This window comes from Thalassophryne amazonica, chromosome 18 (assembly GCF_902500255.1).
Source record: "Thalassophryne amazonica chromosome 18, fThaAma1.1, whole genome shotgun sequence".
Lineage (NCBI taxonomy): Eukaryota > Metazoa > Chordata > Actinopteri > Batrachoidiformes > Batrachoididae > Thalassophryne > Thalassophryne amazonica.
This window is the reverse complement of record NC_047120.1, coordinates 4,451,859-4,473,123: the sequence shown is the minus strand read 5'-3', so window position 1 is coordinate 4,473,123 and position 21,265 is coordinate 4,451,859. Positions and strand designations below refer to the sequence as shown.

General features: G+C 42.9%; 1 protein-coding gene across 1 annotated transcript in view; it reads left to right on the top strand.

The window, feature by feature from the left end:
- The window catches only part of acbd4 (acyl-CoA binding domain containing 4), a 131,947-nt gene that overhangs the window by 64,052 nt on the left and 46,630 nt on the right, over nt 1–21,265 (top strand). The window contains exons 2-3 of the mRNA XM_034193158.1: nt 15,452–15,569; nt 16,333–16,453. Of these exons, the coding sequence (XP_034049049.1) occupies nt 15,452–15,569; nt 16,333–16,453 (239 nt within the window). The remainder of the gene's footprint in view (nt 1–15,451; nt 15,570–16,332; nt 16,454–21,265) is intronic.

Genomic DNA, 21,265 nt, shown 5'->3' with positions numbered 1-21,265 from the left:
CTGAATCTTCCTTGCTTCACAACAGTTCCAGACTCCTTTTTTGTACAGGTAGAAGAAGTCTTGATTTACAAAAATTGTTGGTATGGTTGGGAGCAGGCAGCTCATACAGGCCCGAGGTTGATCGATAGCTCTCAAATTTAATGTCTGGTTATCTAAAACGTGATATCTTGGGTCTTGCCGTCGTCTGTACATTTGACGTTGCATGTTGGGGTTTGTCGTCCAGATCAAGCACTGGTTAAGGTATATTTCAACATAGACTCCTTGGAGTGGCTCAACGTAATTAATCCCCCATCTCAATGTGAATCTCAGGTCTTTGAGTTGTAGGTAAACCACATTTAATATCCAGGGGTAGGTGTTTGGACATCTTGGAACCGATTGGGGTATTCTTCGGCATCCTATTATGTACCAATTCCGCAGACTTTCCTCACTAAGCACTCGTTCAGCAAGTACTTTTTGTCCCGTTGTCTCTGTTAAGTCGGCATCTCTTTTATATTCATAATTTGAGACATAATATCCGTTAGATGCTAGTTCCCAGTCTTCTTCCTCAAAATCTTTTTCTGGCCAATTTAAGTATAATTTCTCAGCACCAATGCCACTTTGTATATAGGGTCCAAGTCTTCCTCGATTATTAATAATGGGTACTCTATTTACATCTGGTCCTTGCGACATTTTGCAAACAGCCGCTTCTCTTTACTTCTTCCTTATCCCGCGGAAAATGGAGGGAAACATCCAGCGACTCTGAGGCTTTCCTGATTTTTCCTCACCTTGAGTCGGTTGGTGTAACGACTACTGCTGTTCCTCCAGGAGGTCAACATGTGCCACGACAGAGTAAACCCCCACATAGGGGACCAATACCATCAGCACTGTGAGCCGCACCCTTAGTGTTTGGTCTGGCCTACTAGGGGTGTCCGCTCTGCTAGCCACTCCCCCCAAAGATTGTATCCTCCTCTTTCTCACCCATTCTTCGGGTGTCACGTGGTACTCGGCTGACTACTTCTTCGGTTTTGCTGCTTTATTTCCCCAGGCGTCTAGGCCAGTGGTAAAATAATACATGATGGTTTCTCTGCCCCCTTTTTCTTGTGGCACCTCTTCTGCGTCTTCCAGTGGAATTTCTGGGTTTTTTAGAACTTCTTCTATCAATTTGGCCCAAATTGTCAGTTCCCAAGGGCCAATCAATCCTTCTTCTTGGGCTTTTTGCTGTTGATCATCGGTCAGTCCTCCCATCATGTCTGTATATCCGGGTCGCTCCGGATCTCTATACACTCTGAACACCAGTGGAATTTGCACTGTGTCTATTGGAGGGTCATAAGTTTGCGAATACTCTGGACCATGGGACCAACTTTGATGTATAGCTTCATGCAAAAAAGACGGCTTTCGCTCACCACCTCCTGCAGCTTGGTCACTTCCTCCTGCTCTAGTTGTTTCCAACATCAAATAGATACTTGGTGCCGTTGGACTCACATCACCGCTGCCTTGATTCCCTTCAGCTTGATCAAGTGCAACTGTTGCTGCAGGATTAGCCCAACAGGCTTCATCGGTGTGAAAGGTCCTCAGGGGGTCCAAAAACCTTCTCACTTGCCATCCTTCTGCTCTTGCCACATGCAGTAGTCTTCCCATATGAGTTCTTGCTTTACACACCAGGCAATATTCGATCGCATGTCCATTCCAATAGCATGAGCACACCTGCATATCCACATTGTCTCTATGTATGTCCCACTGGGTGTAAAAGACCATTCTTGGCAACTGGGCTAGTCGGCATAACCCACATACAAGTGCATCCAAAACCTTCACCGACTTGTGAAGTATTTGCTTGAACTCATTTTTTGCCCCATTTGGAATTGGGGTTTTCTAATCCCAGGTCCCGACCATTGGACCATCAGCGGTACGTCTTCGCGGCAAATCACACAGTGATTCTCAATTTTTTTCCATTGTAATATCTCCTTTTCACAAGATAAAAATCCTTTCTTTGCATGATATAGTTTCCTCAGGGCTCTGCCTGCCCAGAGGTCATTTTTTGTTCTTCTTAAGGCAACCACCCCATTGACAGTGGCCATTCTGATGAAGGGTGGAAGATCTTGGGTGTTTTTGGCCATGTTTAGCTCCTGGTTTCGTCTAGTTAGGAGTTGGCTTCAGCTGCTCCACTCCTTGGATTCCCTTCTTCTTCAACTCTACTGTGTTGCTGTCCAGTATCTTCACTACTGTATCTGGGGTCTCATACTTAGGTTTAACAGCAGTGTTGGTTAGGTGATCTCGAGCTCTCACCCACACCTTCTGCCCAACCTTAAATGGGATCTTTGGTTCTGGTTCTCCATCCTTTTTAGTCTGACTCCGCCCCACTTCCGGTGTCGAAAATGGCCGTTGGTTCAGTTCTTGCGAAGGGGTGGACCTGCCAGCACGATGGCGGTCATTCAGGGCCTGTCCAATTTCTTAGTACTCCATTCCCTCGTGTTAGCGTTCTTCCCAATCCAGTTTTTCACCAGTCCAATAGCCCTTTCCATGACTCCATTTGCTTGAGGGGTGTATGGGGGCGAGTAAATTCTCATTACTCCATTTTCCTGGCACCACTGGTCGACCTGAGCATTAAGGAAATGTGTCCCATTGTCCGTTCTCAGCTCCCTAGGTATCCCCAGATTTGTACACACTTGATCCAACATGCTGATTACACTGCTGCCGTTGGCTTTTCTCACAGGCTTAACAGTCACATAGCCCGACATAGAGTCCACAAGCACCAACAGATACTTTTCTCCTTTCTTACCGGTCACCCCCATGGGCCTGGCAACATCCATGCATACTGATCCCCATGGAACAGTACTCTTTATGGTGAAACCATCCACCCTTTGTCCTCGTCGTCCTGCATTGTATCGACCACATACTTCACAGTCTTTGAGAACTCGGTAGACTTGGTTTCTCGGAATCCAAAGTTGCAGCTTCTCCAGCTCCTTCCGTGTGGGAATGGTGCCTGCATGGCCAAGCGCTTCATGTACGGCCAGCACCACTTCTTTCACGGACTCTTTTGGAACTACCCTTCCCTTGGGTGTCTGTTCCCACTTCTCGATCCCGACGACGACGACTTTTCTCAGCTGCACATAGCGGTCCACTTCTTCGTTCCCGCTCCAATGTGCTCCTTCTTTTACATGGGCCTTCTGATGTAGCACATCTAAGTCCATTGTTAGCCTCAACTCTGCTATTTTCCTCCACAAATCCATATGAGCTACAGGCTTCCCCTTAGCTCCCTCGAATCCGTTTTCTTCCCAAATGGATAAGTCCTCTTTCAGGGCTTGTGCGCAGTAATGACTGTCTGTAACCACTTTAGCCCTTTTTACTCTCCTCTTGTTTAACTGCAAGAGTCCTTCCAGTATTGCTGTAACTTCTCCGGCTTGGGCACTCCCTGGCGTTTGACCTTTTTGACGATATTTCTCTTTATCTTGATACTTCAGAATATAGCCCCAATAAGCTATATTGTCTGTACCCTTCTTCGACCCATCAGTGTACATAGTCCAGTCGTATGGGTCCTTAGGGAGTTGCCTCTCCTTCAGCAACTTTTTTTGTCGCCGACTGTTTTGGCCCAATTTCCAGCTCAGGGTCTAGCAGGATGTCCTCCCACCTTCCCCATCTGGTATTTGTGGCTTTAGTACTCTCAATAGTTCCTTTCCTTAGGAACCGGTGGACTTGGCTTTGAGTGATAACTTTTATTCCCTGACCTTGTGCAAGTTCTTTTAATGCACTCCAATATCTATCCAGGACTGCCAGTTCTTTTTCTTCCGGTGGCTATTTTCTCTCAATCGAAGACAGAGTATAGCTCCACAATGTTACCATACCCCCTCCTTCGTTGCTCACTTTCACCACCGAATCCTCTTCTTCACAGCTTATTTCGGCTAGCAGACGAGTAGTCAAACTATGCGGCTCCAGCCTAACTGCGTCTTGAATGGCTTTCTTTAGCTTTTCCAAGCAATCCTGATCTGTAGCTGTCCAAATCCATTGCTTTTGCTCTTGTCCATTAGGTTTCTTCTTGAGACGAGCATAAAGGGGCTTTGCGTATCGCTGATAGTGTGGAACATGATCTCTCACATAGTTACATAATCCCAATATTTTCTGTAGGTCATTCTCAGATTGCGGTGGTTTAATCTGACTCAATTTTTCTCGGTATACTTCTGAGAGTCCCAGGTCTGATGATACCTGGAATCCCAAATAGTTAATCTTGAATTGTCCAAACTGACATTTCTTCAGGTTGAGTTTTAATCCAGCTTCTGTGAGCTTCTGTATCACCTTTTTCAGCTGCATTAGGTGTTCATTTTCATCATCATCTGCGATAAACACATCATCGATGTAGACTGTTACTCCCAGATCTTTTAATATTTCCATTACTGCTGCTTGGAACACATTTGGTGAATTTCTGTATCCCTGCGGGAGTCGTTGACACACATAACTTTTCCCTTTATGTGTGAATGCTGTTTTCCCTTGTGACTGTTTTGCTAATCGCAGGGAAAAGAATCCATTTGCCAGATCAATGCATGATTTGTATCTCTTAATTTGGAGCATTTTCAGTGCTCCTTGGGGATTTATCAAACTCGCTCTATTGGCTATTGTTCGTCGATTGAGAGCCTTGAAGTTGATTACTGGTCTCCAGCCTCCTCCTGCCGACTCTGGCTTCTTAACTGCTTGGATGGGGCTGTTAGTAATCGGATTCAATTTCACTCGATTGATCCCCAAAGCTTCCAATTCGTTTACTATTTTATCCATTTCGTCAACCGCTCCAGGGTTCAAGGGATATTGTCGCACCGGTGGATGTACTCCTCCTTCGATGACATGAATGTATTTAGCCCCCAAATCTCCACAATTATTTTTAAATCGTGCTACTTTAGCTTTGGAGATAATTTCCCTCAATTTTTCTTTCCCTGCTTCAGAGAAATCACTTTCTCCAATGTTTTCTTCTGTGACAGCTGGTACATCCACTTCTTTGTACCAGCTTACCGGACTCTTTCCCATTGGAGTCATATCCATTCGTACAACTCTTGCCTGTAATTTTTTCACTCATCGTCTTATTAGATTTCGAAGCCTTTTGGGCCGATGCAATTCTCTCAAATCCTTGACTGTTATCAAATTAAAGGGGCCTTTTATCCAGACTACCCCTTTCCATATTCCAAATGGTCTTTTCTCCTTTGCCGCATTCACATACTGGATCAGTGGGTATCCCTTGGTCTCGAGGCTTCTGCGGGTCATGGACACCTCTGCTCCCGTGTCCACCAGGTACGGTTCTCCATCCACATCAGTGTAGATATTGTCCCCCTCCCAGTAGGCATGGTCTAGCGTGACCCGTGACTCCAAAGCCATTACGTCTTCTGCCCTCCAGCCGCCGCTGAGGCTTGGCGGACTTCCTGGAGGGCTTTCCTTTGTTCTGGAGTTAATTTGTCGTACTCCTCTTTAGGGAGATAGCCACCACTACGAGGTGCAGGTGTAGGTCGCGATTGTGGTGGTGGAGGTGGTGGACCTCTCGGCCGAGAGCTCCATTGTCCAGCTGGAGGCCTTTGATTATTCCTCTGTGGTGTTTGATACAGCTGAGGAGGTGGTGGTTTAGGCTCTGAATTTCTTTTCTCCACTCCCACCGGTTTTTGTCCTGATCTCGGTGTGCTCTCCTTCTTTCTCTTTTCTTCATAGAACTGCTGCTCCAAATCCCAGCTCTTCACCACCGCGTCCATTTGTGGGACTGTAGTGCTGTCTATGGCCATTTTCACAAAGGTTATCTCCCCTCTTCTTCCCTTAGTGACCTCTCTCAGTGCCCTAACATAACGTTGTGGCAAAAAAAATCGTCTGTTTTAGCCCATGCCACACTTGAACTAATGTTTGACCTTTATCTAGTCCAGCCTTAGCTCGAGCAATATGGGAATCTTCATCATTGGGATCTTCCAACACTAACCTGGCATAATGGTTTCGTGCTGGTTCACCCCGACTGATGGGTTGACTGGTAACTTGGGCCAGCCACATAGATTTACCCTCTTCGCTGTTAGAAGCTCTGTCAATAAGGGGCCACACTTCTTTCAAATAGTCCTTTAGGTCCTCATTTGGTTCTTTCTCTCTCACCAGCATCTTTAATTTCTTGAATTCCCATAATTCCCTGCCGTCTGCTTGAATTTCAGCTTGAATTGCTGGCAGATTTTGCTCTCTAGATCCAGCAGGAAAGTCCTGATTTGGGAGGCTCGCTTGTAATCCTGACGATGGTGGAATTGTTTCTCCCTCATCATCCAGATTTTCTTCATTGGTTTCTCTCAACACTTGCCGTGACCAGCGTAAAGCTGCTGTTTTTAGTTTTCTCAACATCACATCATGGGCAATGCCTAAATAGGCGACTCTGAAGTTATTTGTTAACTCTTTACAGGCAGTCAGTGTAGGATAGAAGGGCCACATTAGTATATTAGCCCACTCTCCAACAGTTGCTGTTACCTCGAGAGTTTTCTTTTCATCTTGTCTCTCAATCCACTCTTCTGGGATGTCATACCCAGTTTGCCCAACTTCTGGAGCATAGGTTTGTCGCTTATCTCAGGTCTCCACTGGGTTAACCCTGATATCTCTTGCAATTCTCTCTGATGCTACACGCACATTATACACCCCAACTTCTTTCTTTCATCCTCTGTAGCGTCCAGTTCGTAGTTCTGGGCGTGAAACTTCTCTTTCCCCTACCACAGATAGCGGTTCGTCCTCTTCCGAGTCTTGTGGATTGATCTCCTCTTCAGACTCTCTTTCCTGATCGTCATCCATATCAGATTCACGGGAAGGACGTGGGTCTCGTGGTTGAAGCTCCCTGTTTTGTTCCGACTTTCGGAGTGACCCGGTTACTTCGGTATTTCCGACAGGTAGAGGAATGAATATAGGATCCTCTTCTCCATTATCCAGTGGAGGAGCCTGGAAAGGCTCTCTCATCCGAGATTGGGAGCTTGTGGGGTGTATGATAGTCTGGAGCCCACTTGTAACTCGTTTTAATGTTGGTCGTGGGGTTTTAATCCTTAATTGCTGCACTCCCACAGCATGAACTGATCTTTTATCACTTGTCGCCGTGGGGATGGACTGCATCACTAGCGGGGGACTAGTTGCCACTCCACTTGCTCCAACTGCACCCTTCCTTGGACCTGCTCTATTTGGTCCTAGGTTCACCACTTCAAGTGCCCTTCTCACTTGATCTTGCTCCTGCTCATTGCTAGTGACCACCACAATTTCTCTCTTTGATCCCCATGCTCCTGGGGTACGCATGTGTAGGTTCATGGCTGCCATGGCAACCTTTTCTGCCTCTTCCCATGTCATATGTCCAGATCGTAATTCGTCCACACATATCACCACCCGCCGATGCTGGCGTTCTTTGGCCAAATCAATAGCTGTTCCCAGAGTTTTCAGCATTTCCTCCATGTATTCGATCGAATTTTCTCTCCAGTAGCTTTCAAAGGGCACATGTATGAGTGCATGATAAGCCATTCGTGGTGCGCTTGTTATCACCATCCATCTTCCGTCCAGCTCTCTCCCCTTTATATTCTTAAGCTCTTCTTGGTATTCTCTGCCTGCCCGCTCCTTGAGCTTTGCTCGGAATTTTCGGTTGGCAATTTTCAGTCTGGGATTTGTGAAGACAATGAGACTATCTCCATCTATATCCCAAGGACTGCCAAAATAATGATATGCCCGTCTTCCATCTTGGGCCACCATTTTTTTAGTTCCTTCGGGCATAGGGTCCAATTCCTCCATGTAGTCAGATTCAGTGTATACATGGTGGGTTTTTGCCTTAGATTTTCTAAAGATCTCCTGCGAACGCCCTTCCTCTTTAATATGGTAACTTGGTCCGGCAACACATTTCTTCAGCTTTAAGCTGTCCCAAGCTTCTGGGCCCACATTCCGGCGATTGATGGAATATCTGTCCAGACACTCCCTGAAGGCTTCTTCGTCTTTTATCCTGCTCAACCAGGCGTTCTGTCTGTTTTCTAACTGTTGAGGTTGTTCCTGTCACACTTCCCAAGGGCAAATTTGGCCACTCTGGGTCAAAGCTTGTGTGGAGCTGGTCCGGGCTTTTATATTCTTGACCATTTCCCCCAGGATTAGGACCTCCTGGGGATATCAATTCATCTCCACCTACCTCTGGGTTGTGTTCCTCATCACTTTGTTCGAATTCGGCCTGGGAGTCTATCTTGCCTTCGTCTTCACTATCGAGGATCTGACTTCCACTCATATCTTCCATTATAGGATATTGTTCCTTAAGCATTCTTCCTAACCCTTTTAGCCGTTCTGCCATGGACTTAAACTCAGCATATACGGACGCTGATTTTGCTTTAACATCAACCAGGACCGTCTCTACCTCCAACAACCCAGCTGTCATTTTTACTACGGAGTCATAACTTTTCTCGGGGCTTATTAAGGTGGTGATTTGTCCTCTTTTCCACTCTTCTCCGAGAAGTTTGCACCACCATTCAAGCCACTCTCTGGTCCCCATCTTGTCCTTTGGGACTGGTGGGCTCCCCAAAATGGCCAGGATCTGCCCCTCCTTATGCTTACCTGGATAATATATCCCTAATGTGTGTATAGTTCCTGCCATATCTTCTTTGAAACATTCTTCATCAGTTTCCACACTTTGATCTATGACATATTTTTGAACTGTTTCTGCCCAAGTATCATATCCTCGTCCATATAATACCACTCTGTGTGGCCGAAAATCCACTTCTTTTTTCCCTTCATGTTCAGATTCAGGGTTTGCTACGGGTCCTGGCTCTCCTTCAGCCATATTTTCACTGCTTGTTCTTAATACTAATCTTACTGTTTCATAATGATTGTCCTCCCTTTATTCTCTCGGTTGCTGAGATTGTCGATTCCACCACTGTCGTCTCCTTGACTTCAGCTATGGTCCTTGTCGTCTCGAGTCGTCTGCCTCTCAAAGCCTCTCTTGGCGCCTTGAGTCAGGGATGAGTGAAAGACTACTTGGCTATTCAGCGCTAATTCCAGAGGTTAATTCCAAATCAGCTGCTCCTTTTCTCGCTTCTCCCCTCAGGAACCTCACGGGTTGATGATCCTATTCTCTCTTGTAGATTACCATTTTGCAAGGTATACTCTCATACCTGCTTTCTTGACGATCCGATCCAGCAGGCTCCCTCGCCTGCTTCCCTTCCTTGTCATTTTGTGACGATCCAGCAGGCTATCCCCGTCTGCTTCTCGTCCCGGTCCCGACAATCCAGCAGTGACACATCTGCTTCTCGTCCTTGATCCCAGCTCCCTGGGATACTTACTCCTGTTGTCTTTACTTCGTCCTTCTGGTGGTCGCCTCCAAATTTTCACACCTCTGGAGGACAGATATGTTTCAAGCCGTTACTGGACCTATACAGGCCATCAGCCGACACTCTCCACAACACTGTCTCCTTTGGTAATCTACTCAGAGGCTTTCCACCTACCCAATGGCAAAGACTCTCCTTTGGCCAGGATTCTTCCTCGGACCCGACTACACTTTGTCAGGTCCCTGTTCGAGCGCCACGTGTCACATCCCGCTTTTTAGATACACGGCACACGCTCACCCTCCGATGAGTGTGTTTGTGTAAAACCAGCTCTCCGTCTCTGGGGTCCGACCTTCATGTCTCCACGGGTATTACCTGGCAGGGCTGCACAAAGGCTGTTCAAGCTGGTGGCGAGGAGATTCGTCTAGCTGCTCACTGCCTCCATCCGGACGTCCACCCCGCTGAAGCTGATCTCGCACCTCGGTCGAATAGCCTTGTCAGGAACCAGGATACGAACCGGCTACGCCCGATAATGGCAGCTCTCCTCTTATGGATCAGGGCTCTTGGAATGTTGCTAGATTTTAAATTTAGTGACTCATACAGCAAGTCCCCAGGATGTGTTATTTTCATTAAAAAAAACCAGACTAACCTTTTAGAGCCTTTTGATGTTGTACACCCAATAAACTTAACTTTTACACCTTAAGAAACATCAATAATCCAATGTCCGAGCCTTAACACTTTAACTGCATGCTTGGAATTTTATTGCAGGTTTTGCAAGTGCCGATAACATAATCAAAATAGGTTATATGGTGATAATTTCACAACAGTAATTCAAATATAATTAGAATAATGATTGGCAGAGATTTTTGTTTTTAATTCAATAATTCTGACTGATCTTACTTTGACTGGGACTGGATTGATTTCTCAACAAATTTTCCTAGGAGTGAGGGAGGAAGATTTTCGAGGTTAAGGTCCCCAGCTTGATGAACTTGATTTCCTCTTCATCAGCTATTAGTCGTTAGCTGACCACGATCCTTGTGTGATATTGTAATCCTTCAGGAAGTTAATCCACATAAGAATTTATTCCGTCTTCAATCAACCAAAAGTTGATCTAATCCATTCTGGTATGCTGTGATATTCCTTAAGAGAGAAATCGTTGAACATTCCCCACTCAGACTTAAGGCCAGTGGTTATCCTCCATTGTTCTGCTACTCCGTGACTGGACGGCCTGAGTGGGAGTTGAAATCTCTCTCAAATGATCTTTTATTGCTCCAATCCTCTCACTCCATGATTCCAATTGATGCTCACAAGATGGTCAAGTCTTGTGATCTCCTCATAGCAGGGGAGTAGTGGCAACAGCACCTCTCCCTGGAAGAATAACCCCGTTTTCTGGTGTTTCAACAGGTTATATATGTTGTTGACTCCAGTCGTCCTCAGATGTTCTTGGTTACCATAGGGACGCTGTTGACTCAAAACATCCTCCCTTCTCCTTCTGCTTTACTGGAAATCTCCACAGCCCCTACCAGTAACTTATTACTCAAGTTTCTCTTTTCTGTTAACACTTCAGCTTTTCCGAGAATTCGTTCTTTTAAATCATTTCTTCAAAATCACATCAATCATATTCAATCATTTCATTACAACTCTCTTTCACATAAAAACAATTCATATGATCATATACAAACATTCTCATTCGTTATTATTCATTTCATTTTTACCAACATCTTAATCATTTGATCAGTTGTTTAACATCAGCTTTTCTTGCCCCACTTGCAACATCTTCTTCACTTCCTCTTTTTCTCTGACTCTGCACTCTTTATGAAAAACAACTCATATAATCATTCATTTCACTTATTTGTAAAATACATCTTCTAATCAACTCTTAATTTTAACACATTACTACTTAATTTGATCATACTTATGACCTCACTTACTCCTGGAAGGTACCAAACACTGTGCAGTTTAATCCAACAGCATGTATATTAATTCCATGGCACGTATTATATTCCAAGATGAAAACAAGCTGAAAGCATGCTTAAAGTCATCTTTCCTGACAAATTTTTATGCTTAAATAGATTTTTACTGGTTATTGGTGGTCTGGGAGCATGCACCGTCTCTACGGGGATGGGGTAATGAGGGGATGGCAGGGGGAGAGAAGCTGCAGAGAGGTGTGTAAGACTACAACTCTGCTTCCTTGTCCCAACCCTGGATAGTCACGGTTTGGAGGATTTAAGAAAATTGGCCAGATTTCTAGAAATGAGAGCTGCTCCATCCAAAGTGGGATGGATGCCGTCTCTCCTAACAAAGCCAGGATTTCCCCAGAAGCTTTGCCAATTATCTATGAAGCCCACCTCATTTTTTGGACACCACTCAGACAGCCAGCAATTCAGGGAGAACATGCGGCTAAACATGTCACTCCCGGTCCGATTGGGGAGGGGCCCAGAGAAAACTACAGAGTCCAACATTGTTTTTGCAAAGTTACACACCGATTCAATCTTAATTTTAGTGACCTCCGATTGGCGTAACCGGGTGTCATTACTGCCGACGTGAATTACAATCTTACCAAATTTACGCTTAGCCTTAGCCAGCAGTTTCAAATTTCCTTCAATGTCACCTGCTCTGGCCCCCGGAAGACATTTGACTATGGTTGCTGGTGTCGCTAACTTCACATTTCTCAAAACAGAGTCGCCAATAACCAGAGTTTGATCCTCGGCGGGTGTGTCGCCGAGTGGGGAAAAACAGTTAGAAATGTGAACGGGTTGGCAGTGTACACGGGGCTTCTGTTTAGAACTACGCTTCTTCCTCACAGTCACCCAGTCCGCCTGCTTTCCCGGCTGCTCGGGATCTGCTGGAAGGGAACTAACGGCGACTAAGCTACCTTGGTCTGCACCGACTACAGGAGCCTGGCTAGCTGTAGAATTTTCCACGGTGCGGAGCCGAGTCTCCAATTCGCCCAGCCTGGCCTCCAAAGCTGTGAATAAGCTACACTTATTACAAGTACCATTACTGCTAAAGGAGGCTGAGGAATAACTAAACATTTCACACCCAGAGCAGAAAAGTGCAGGAGAGACAGGAGAAGCCGCCATGCCAAATCGGCTAAGAGCTAGTAGCTGAATAATGTGTAAATAATTTAGAGGTGATTCAGCAGAGGGAGTGCTTTAGTTAAGGCACGTGAAGATTACACTGTGAAACAAATTGTTATCTAGTTAACTAGATCAGTCTAACTGCGCAGATTATACAGCTAACAGATACAGCAAAACACCGCTGTGCTCCGGAACAGGAAATTATACAATACCGCAGTGAGAGCCAACCACCAGTTATAAATAAAAAGATGCCAGTGAATCCAACGCCGAATGGAGAGGGAGAACCAACCAACCCGAGAGTACAGCAAACAGTGATGAGTGAGAGATTTTAAGTTTGTAATAAATCTCAAGGATTCATGAAACACAGTGTTTAAGTCATGAAGACACTGGGAGGTTGACTGCATGTATAAAATATCACCATAGTCCAAGACAGACAAGAATGTTGCTTTCTTGCTTCAAAAGATAAACAGGACTTGATTCTAAAAAAAAAAAAAAAAAAAAAACAAACAAACAAAAAAAAAAAACCCTAATTTCAATTTCAATTTTTTTTAACCAAATCTTAGGCATGCAATACAAAAGACAGTGATTGGTCAATGGTGATGCCCAAATATTTGTAATGTGACACTTCTTCAGTTTCAATACCAGAGAGTGTACAAATGGTTGGGACATTGTTTTTAGTTGATTTTTCCAAGAGTGAAGGTCATGGCTTTAATTTTTTTAGAGTTTAAAACCAATTTTAAAGTAACCAGATTGTGTTGCAAAATGTTAAAAGCAGACTGTAAATTTGAAATTGCTTGACCTAATGTGGACACAGAACAATAAAGAATAGTGTCATCAGCATAGTAATGATAGTTTGCATTTTTTTATATTATTGCAGAGGTTGTTTGTATAAATGACAAAAAGAAGAGGCCCAAGGATTGACCCTTGGGGCACACCTTTTAAAATATTTAGGGAAGCAGAAGTGAGGCCATCTGCCTGTACACACTGTGTTTTCCCTGACAGGTAACTGTTGAACCACCCCACTGCTTGTTCTGATAGTCCAGTGGAGGTAAGCCTTTGAAGAAGTATTTTATGGTCCACTGTGTCAAAAGCTTTTGACAAATCAATAAACAGTGCTGCACAGTGCTGTTTATTGTCCAAGGTTTTAACCAGGTCATTGACCACTTTTCAAACAGCTGTTATTGTTCTATGTTGTTTCCATTGTTTCCAGTGATTTTATTAATTTGGCTAATACTGACAATTTAGAGATACAGGCCTATAATTATTTATGTTTGCAGGGTCACCACCTTTGTGAACGGGGAGAACATTGGCAGATTTCCAGATAACTGGTACTTGATTTGTGGCTAAAGAAAGATTAATTAAATATGTTTAAATATTGGCTATCAAATCTGCAGCTATTTTTAGAAAATATGGTTCAAATTTGTCCGGACCTGATGATTTTTTTTGGATCTAGATCTTTCAAGGTTACTATCTTGAAATGAAATGGTTGAGCTGACAGTGACTGATCAACAGGACCTATAGTAGGAGAACTAAAATTTGGAAGGGAGCTAGCAGTAAAGAAATGATTATTAAAACTGTTGAGAATTTCATCTTTGTCAATTATTTTTTTGTCATCAACAACAATACAAGATGGTACTTCTGTATCTGTTTTTGCTTCAGTTAATAACTTGATTGTTTTTCAGAACTTGAGAGGGTTATTTAAATTTTTGGATGTTTCAGAAAGAAAATAGGCAGATTTCGCATTCTGAATTTTTACAGTACATAAATTACATAAACGCCAAAATTTCAACCAGTCCAACTCGAGCTTTGACTTTCTAGCTTGAGCCCAAGTTTGATTTCGCTGAAGAAGAAGGTCAGACAATTCATTGCTAAACCAAACATTATTTCACACTTTCACTCTGTCTTTTGAGTGGGGCATGTTTGTTTACCAGACCTGTAAAACCATCATAAACAATGTCCAAGCATTTTCAACATCATCAATAAGGCTAATTCTTCCCCAATCAGAATCATACAAATCATGTAAAAAGCATTGCACTGAGAAATGCTTCATTGCCCTCTTGAAAATTATATGTGGCCTTGTTTTAGGAATTTTTGTGTTCCTTACAGATGCTACAAGACAATGATCGCTTATAGTAAGTAAGTCCCTTCGGCTGCTCCCTTGTTTGCATTCGGGGTCGCCACATCAAATCCAAGGTGGATCTGCATGTTGAATTGGCACAAATTTTACACCGGATGCCCTTCCTGATGCAACTCCACATTACACGGAGAAATGTGGTAGGGATGGGATTCGAACCGGGAACTGTCCGCACTGAAACCAAGTGCATTAACCACTTGGCCACCACCCCTATGTTATAAAGTAGGTCCCTTCGGCTGCTCCCTTGTTTGACCTTAGGGTCGCCACAGCAAATCCAGGGTGGATCTGCATGTTGAATTGGCACAGGTTTTACTCCGGATGCCCTTCCTGATGCAACTCCACATTACATGGAGAAATGTGGCAGGGGTGGGATTCGAACCCGGAACCTTCTGAACTGAAACCAAGCGCATTAACCACTTGGCCACCACCCCTAAGGGGATGATCACTTATATCATTTGCAAAAACAGAGGCACAAGAGTATTTGTGAGGGGCATTTGTAAGAATAACGTCAATAAGGGATGATTTTTCTGGATGTTTTAAATTTGGTCTAGTAGGTCAATTCACAATCTGAAATCTGTACTATGTGTGAAGGGGCCCTTAAGGAGACACCTGGATACAGCTTCATGCTACCAGGACTCATCAAGGTCACGGATACTCAGAAGAGCACACATCTGTTTCATGTCTCAGCTGTTTATTTCATCACATCCCTCGTCTTATTATTATTAGAGATGTCAGACTCAGGAATAATGTTTATAAAATGTTGCTTTCTTAAGGTTAGCACATGTGCTGTGTGGAGAAGCCTTCAGTGCAGTTTTACGGCTGTATTTAGGGAATGATTGTCTGTAATTCAAACATCCAAACCAAATCACCGCTGTCCAGTGTCTGTGAGCTTTAGATCTCCTGACTGCTGCCTGCTCCAAGAGTGTGTGTGTGTGTGTGGGGGGGGGGTCTTCTCTTTGCATGTGCATGTACATTCTTAATTCCATTTCTTGTCATCCATCCAGGTTGGTTTAACAACTGGAGGGGTCATCATGCCTGGACCAGCTCAGGCGGAGAGCGAACTTGATCACCAGAAACGTTTTCAGGCTGCTGTGGATGTTATCCATAACCTTCCCAAAAATGGTTTGTAACTTATCATCCTGTCAGGTAACATGGGACAAAAAGCTGGTTAGTGGTCACACAGGTGCCTGAGTCACGAGGAGCCCAGTAGCTGGAGAAGGCCAATGGGACGCCCATGTTTCACCTGGCTGCAGCAGACAGATGGATATTTTAGAGATGTGGGAATGGACCAGTTGTCTGCCTGGGTGGTTGCCATCCATAACCCAAGGTGGTTGCGTGGTGTTGTGAATGTGGCAAAGTGCAGCACCAGCGCATGCTTACAGACTTGATTTGATCTTAAAGTCCCACAATTCTGAGTCTTTTCACAGATGGTCTCCTGTTTTAAGCCTTATTTATGCGTGACACAGCTTGTTTGAGCCCTCTGTGACAAATGTAACAGCAATACCACCCATTACTGTAATTTTGCTTCAGATAACTTCCAGGTCCTCTCTTTCTCTTATTCGCTGTCATTATGAATACAGTTAAAATCACTGGTGCACTGCTGTCAGGCGGCAGCAGAGGGCAGCTGTACCACGGACCAACCTGGACTCAACTTACAGTTTAAATCATCGTCTAAAAAACAGCACACACGTTTTTAAGGCAATGATGACACTCTGATTCGTGCAATTCAAGTTACTCCTAAGGTGGACACACCCTAAATACACTTTTGACTGTGCACTGCAGATTGTCAAGACAGGGCTGAAAGTGTTGTCGGATCAGCTGTCCTTCACGTTACCTGTCCAGGTGAATAAAGTTCAACTGAAGCATCCTCTGTTTTATTTTGTAGGTTGCTACCGTCTCTCCTACGACGTGATGCTGCGTTTCTACAGTCTGTACAAGCAGGCGGTGTGCGGACCCTGTACTGTGCCTCGACCTTCCTTCTGGGACCCAGTGGGCCGTTATAAATGGTACGGGTGTTGTCCACTTTACACACGAGCCAAAATATCAGAATTTTCAAACTGCCAAGCTGTGAAAGAGTCATATCAATATGTTTCTGTGTTCCTGGCTGCAATAACGAATTAATATAATTTCAATAAAGGGAAATTATATTATGGTGAAGCATTTATATCTGAGTAGTAAGTTGTTGATCCCACATGGCAGATGTACGTAAGGATATATTTGACATGATCTCTATTTCGGCATACGGGAAGCTTTCATCACTCTAATAATTGCCAAAACCAGTGGCAGCCATTGTTCTCAACTTGTCGTTCCTTTCGTAATATTTTGGGAAGTTTTGTGTGCCTTGTGTCAGTTTTTGAACAGCTTTTTGGCAGGTAACCAGTTGCATGTAGCAACACTGTTACTGCCATCCACCTGTGGACTCAATCATGTGATGCAGCCAAATGAAAAATCATCTGGAGAAATTTGACATCATACTGGCAACATTAAATAATTTACACCTTTTCCTGGACTTTCTATAACTGGGGAAGTATCAAAGCAGTACTTCAAAAAAATTATTCCAGCAATTGGTGGAGAAGTTGAGTTTCTGTTCTGTGCTTTAACTAAACTCTCAGGCTCAGCCGCTCTGGATTATAGCAAAGGAAAAGCTGATGGTAAGTTTATATGTTCTAAAACCTTTGGTTCCTCCAGCTGTCGGCTGCTTATTAATGATCAATTGTTGCTACTTTGAATCTGTAAATATTTGTATATTTGGTTTTAATTGTTTTCTGTCATGATTGATTTGTTTTGGTATGTTGTGTGTTCTTAGTCTGTTTCTATGTTACTGGGACTACGGATGGAAATTAGCATCCTGCTACAATCCGGCATATTTACATGTAACTATGTTCATTAATATGCATTGTGCTATTTCAAATAAACATGACTTACAGGACATGTGGTTTTGAAGTGTAGCTGATGGGGAGCCAGTCAGATAAAAAAAAAAAATTAGAAAATGCCTGCAGTGCACAGAACTGTGACAGACACACTCAAGGCCCAAGTTAAATGTAATTAAAATGATGGAATGTGTAATAAAACAAATATGTACAGTTGAAATGCAGGCGGCCCCACACGAGTGCTGCCTGACGTGCGGCAAAAAAAATCCAAAGAAAAACTCATCTCACATGTCATTCCAGGTCTGGCGGGAAAAAATGTGACAAATTATAGGATCATATTTATTATTGTGTCAGGTGTCACGTCCGCCACGACATATGATACTACGCCTGACAGTTCATGTTTTTCCTGACTGTCAGGACGTCAGTCAGCTTGATAACTTGCTGAAATAATACAATACATGACAATACAATGCACAGATTTTTGTCCTTTGCAAAACAAACAACGAATAATGACACACATGAGCTCCTGAAGCTCCTGCTCAAGGAGTCATGGCAGCCTCCATAAGTGCTTATTTGAGAGTAATTATTTAATTTAATGATAACGCTGACCACAAAACATTTGTTAATGGGATCAAGTTTTCCACTGGTTACCAAAATAAAATCCCAAAACACTTTGGTTGATGATGATAATACAATGTCTTCTGTATGGGTAATATCTAGACACTATAACTGATAATAACTAGATACACTAGTTATTATGCAGTGCACCGACCGCTGGTGGAATCCAAGCATTGAAACTTGACTGTAACTGCTACAATCAGATACACAGGGTAAATATTTCCATAGTTGTGTGTGCATGTTAAATATTTGATAAAAAGTGCATGGCGGTGCCCGAACAGAAAGAATCAAGACGTCAAATTAACATGTAGCTGTTACTCCAATTGAGATTTTTATTTTTTTTTGTCCAACAGCCATTCTAATGAAAACACCGACACTATATGAGCACCTTTAGCATTCACAGTTGACTGCACATCACATTCATTGTTTATGTATGGTTACTGGGTTTCCTGATTCCTTTTTCTGTAAAAAGGAAAAAAATAAAGCACTTAACAATGGAAATGACATAACGTCTTCTCAAGGTGGACAACAGGTTTCCATTCTCTTCATCCTAGAACATACCTGTCCATCTACGCAGTATCTCTTATACTGTAAGACTGATCCTGAACAATGTGTGGATGCTCCTCAGGATAACGGTGCATCACATGTAAAACTAGGCCACTATATCTTTGAATAGACTCTTTATGATGGACACAAAATTGGACAAAGTCACACGCCCAGATCAGGGAAACTGGATCTTCCTCCTGGAGCTTACAAGTCCCCGGCTGACTACCGTCATTTTTTTTTTATGTTTTCCCTGGTGAATGAGAGGCCTCAATGCCACTTGGGACCTCAATGCCACTTGGGACCTGATTATTCAAAACCTTATAAGTAAGAAGAAGAATTTTAAATTCTATTCTAGAATTAACAGGAAGCCAATGAAGAGAGGCCATTATGGGTGAGATATGCTCTCTTCTTCTAGTCCCCGTTAGTACTCTAGCTGCAGCATTTTGAATTAACTGAAGGCTTTTCATGGAACTTTTAGGACAGCCTGATAATAATGAATTACAATAGTCCAGCCTAGAGGAAATAAATGCATGAATTAGTTTTTCAGCATCACTCTGAGACAAGACCTTTATAATTTTAGAGATATTGCGTAAATGCAAAAAAATGCAGTCCTACATATTTGTTTAATATGCGCTTTGAATGACATATCCTGATCAAAAATGACTCCAAGATTTCTCACAGTATTACTAGAGGTCAGGGTAATGCCATCCAGAGTAAGGATCTGGTTAGACACCATGTTTCTAAGATTTGTGGGGCCAAGTACAATAACTTCAGTTTTATCTGAGTTTAAAAGCAGGAAATTAGAGGTCATCCATGTCTTTATGTCTGTAAGACAATCCTGCAGTTTAGCTAATTGGTGTGTGTCCTCTGGCTTCATGGATAGATAAAGCTGGGTATCATCTGCGTAACAGTGAAAATTTAAGCAATGCCGTCTAATAATACTGCCTAAGGGAAGCATGTATAAAGTGAATAAAATTGGTCCTAGCACAGAACCTTGTGCAACTCCATAATTAACCTTAGTCTGTGAAGAAGATTCCCCATTTACATGAACAAATTGTAATCTATTAGATAAATATGATTCAAACCACCGCAGCGCAGTGCCTTTAATACCTATGGCATGCTCTAATCTCTGTAATAAAATTTTATGGTCAACAGTATCAAAAGCAGCACTGAGGTCTAACAGAACAAGCACAGAGATGAGTCCACTGTCTGAGGCCATAAGAAGATCATTTGTAACCTTCACTAATGCTGTTTCTGTACTATGATGAATTCTAAAACCTGACTGAAACTCTTCAAATAGACCATTCCTCTGCAGATGATCAGTTATCTGTTTTACAATTACCCTTTCAAGAATTTTTGAGAGAAAAGGAAGGTTGGATATTGGCCTATAATTAGCTAAGATAGCTGGGTCAAGTGATGGCTTTTTAAGTAATGGTTTAATTACTGCCACCTTAAAAGCCTGTGGTACATAGCCAACTAATAAAGATAGATTGATCATATTTAAGATCGAAGCATTAAATAATGGTAGGGCTTCCTTGAGCAGCCTGGTAGGAATGGGGTCTAATAGACATGTTGATGGTTTGGATGAAGTAACTAATGAAAATAACTCAGACAGAACAATCTGAGAGAAAGAGTCTAACCAAATACCGGCATCACTGAAAGCAGCCAAAGATAACGATATGTCTTTGGGATGGTTATGAGTAATTTTTTCTCTAATAGTTAAAATTTTATTAGCAAAGAAAGTCATGAAGTCATTACTAGTTAAAGTTAATGGAATACTCAGCTCAATAGAGCTCTGACTCTTTGTCAGCCTGGCTACAGTGCTGAAAAGAAACCTGGGGTTGTTCTTATTTTCTTCAATTAGTGATGAGTAGTAAGATGTCCTAGCTTTACGGAGGGCTTTTTTATAGAGCAACAGACTCTTTTTCCAGGCTAAATGAAGATCTTCTAAATTAGTGAGACGCCATTTCCTCTCCAACTTACGGGTTATCTGCTTTAAGCTGCGAGTTTGTGAGTTATACCACGGAGTCAGGCACTTCTGATTTAAAGCTCTTTTTTTCAGAGGAGCTACAGCATCCAAAGTTGTCGTCAATGAGGATGTAAAACTATTGACGAGATAATCTATCTCACTTACAGAGTTTAGGTAGCTACTCTGCACTGTGTTGGTATATGGCATTAGAGAACATAAAGAAGGAATCATATCCTTAAACCTAGTTACAGCGCTTTCTGAAAGACTTCTAGTGTAATGAAACTTGTTCCCCACTGCTGGGTTGTCCATCAGAGTAAATGTAAATGTTATTAAGAAATGATCAGACAGAAGGGAGTTTTCAGGGAATACTGTTAAGTCTTCAATTTCCATACCATAAGTCAGAACAAGATCTAAGATATGATTAAAGTGGTGGGTGGACTCATTTACATTTTGAGCAAAGCCAATTGAGTCTAATAATAGATTAAATGCAGTGTTGAGGCTGTCATTCTCAGCATCTGTGTGGATGTTAAAGTCGCCCAGTTTAATTATCTTATCTGAGCTAAGCACTAAGTCAGACAAAAGGTCTGAAAATTCACAGAGAAACTCACAGTAACGACCAGGAGGACGATAGATAACAACAAATAAAACTGTTTTTTGGGACTTCCAATTTGGATGGACAAGACTAAGAGTCAAGCTTTCAAATGAATTAAAGCTCTGTCTGTGTTTTTGATTAATTAATAAGCTGGAATGGAAGATTGCTGCTAATCCTCCGCCTCGGCCCGTGCTACGAGCATTCTGACAGTTAGTGTGACTCG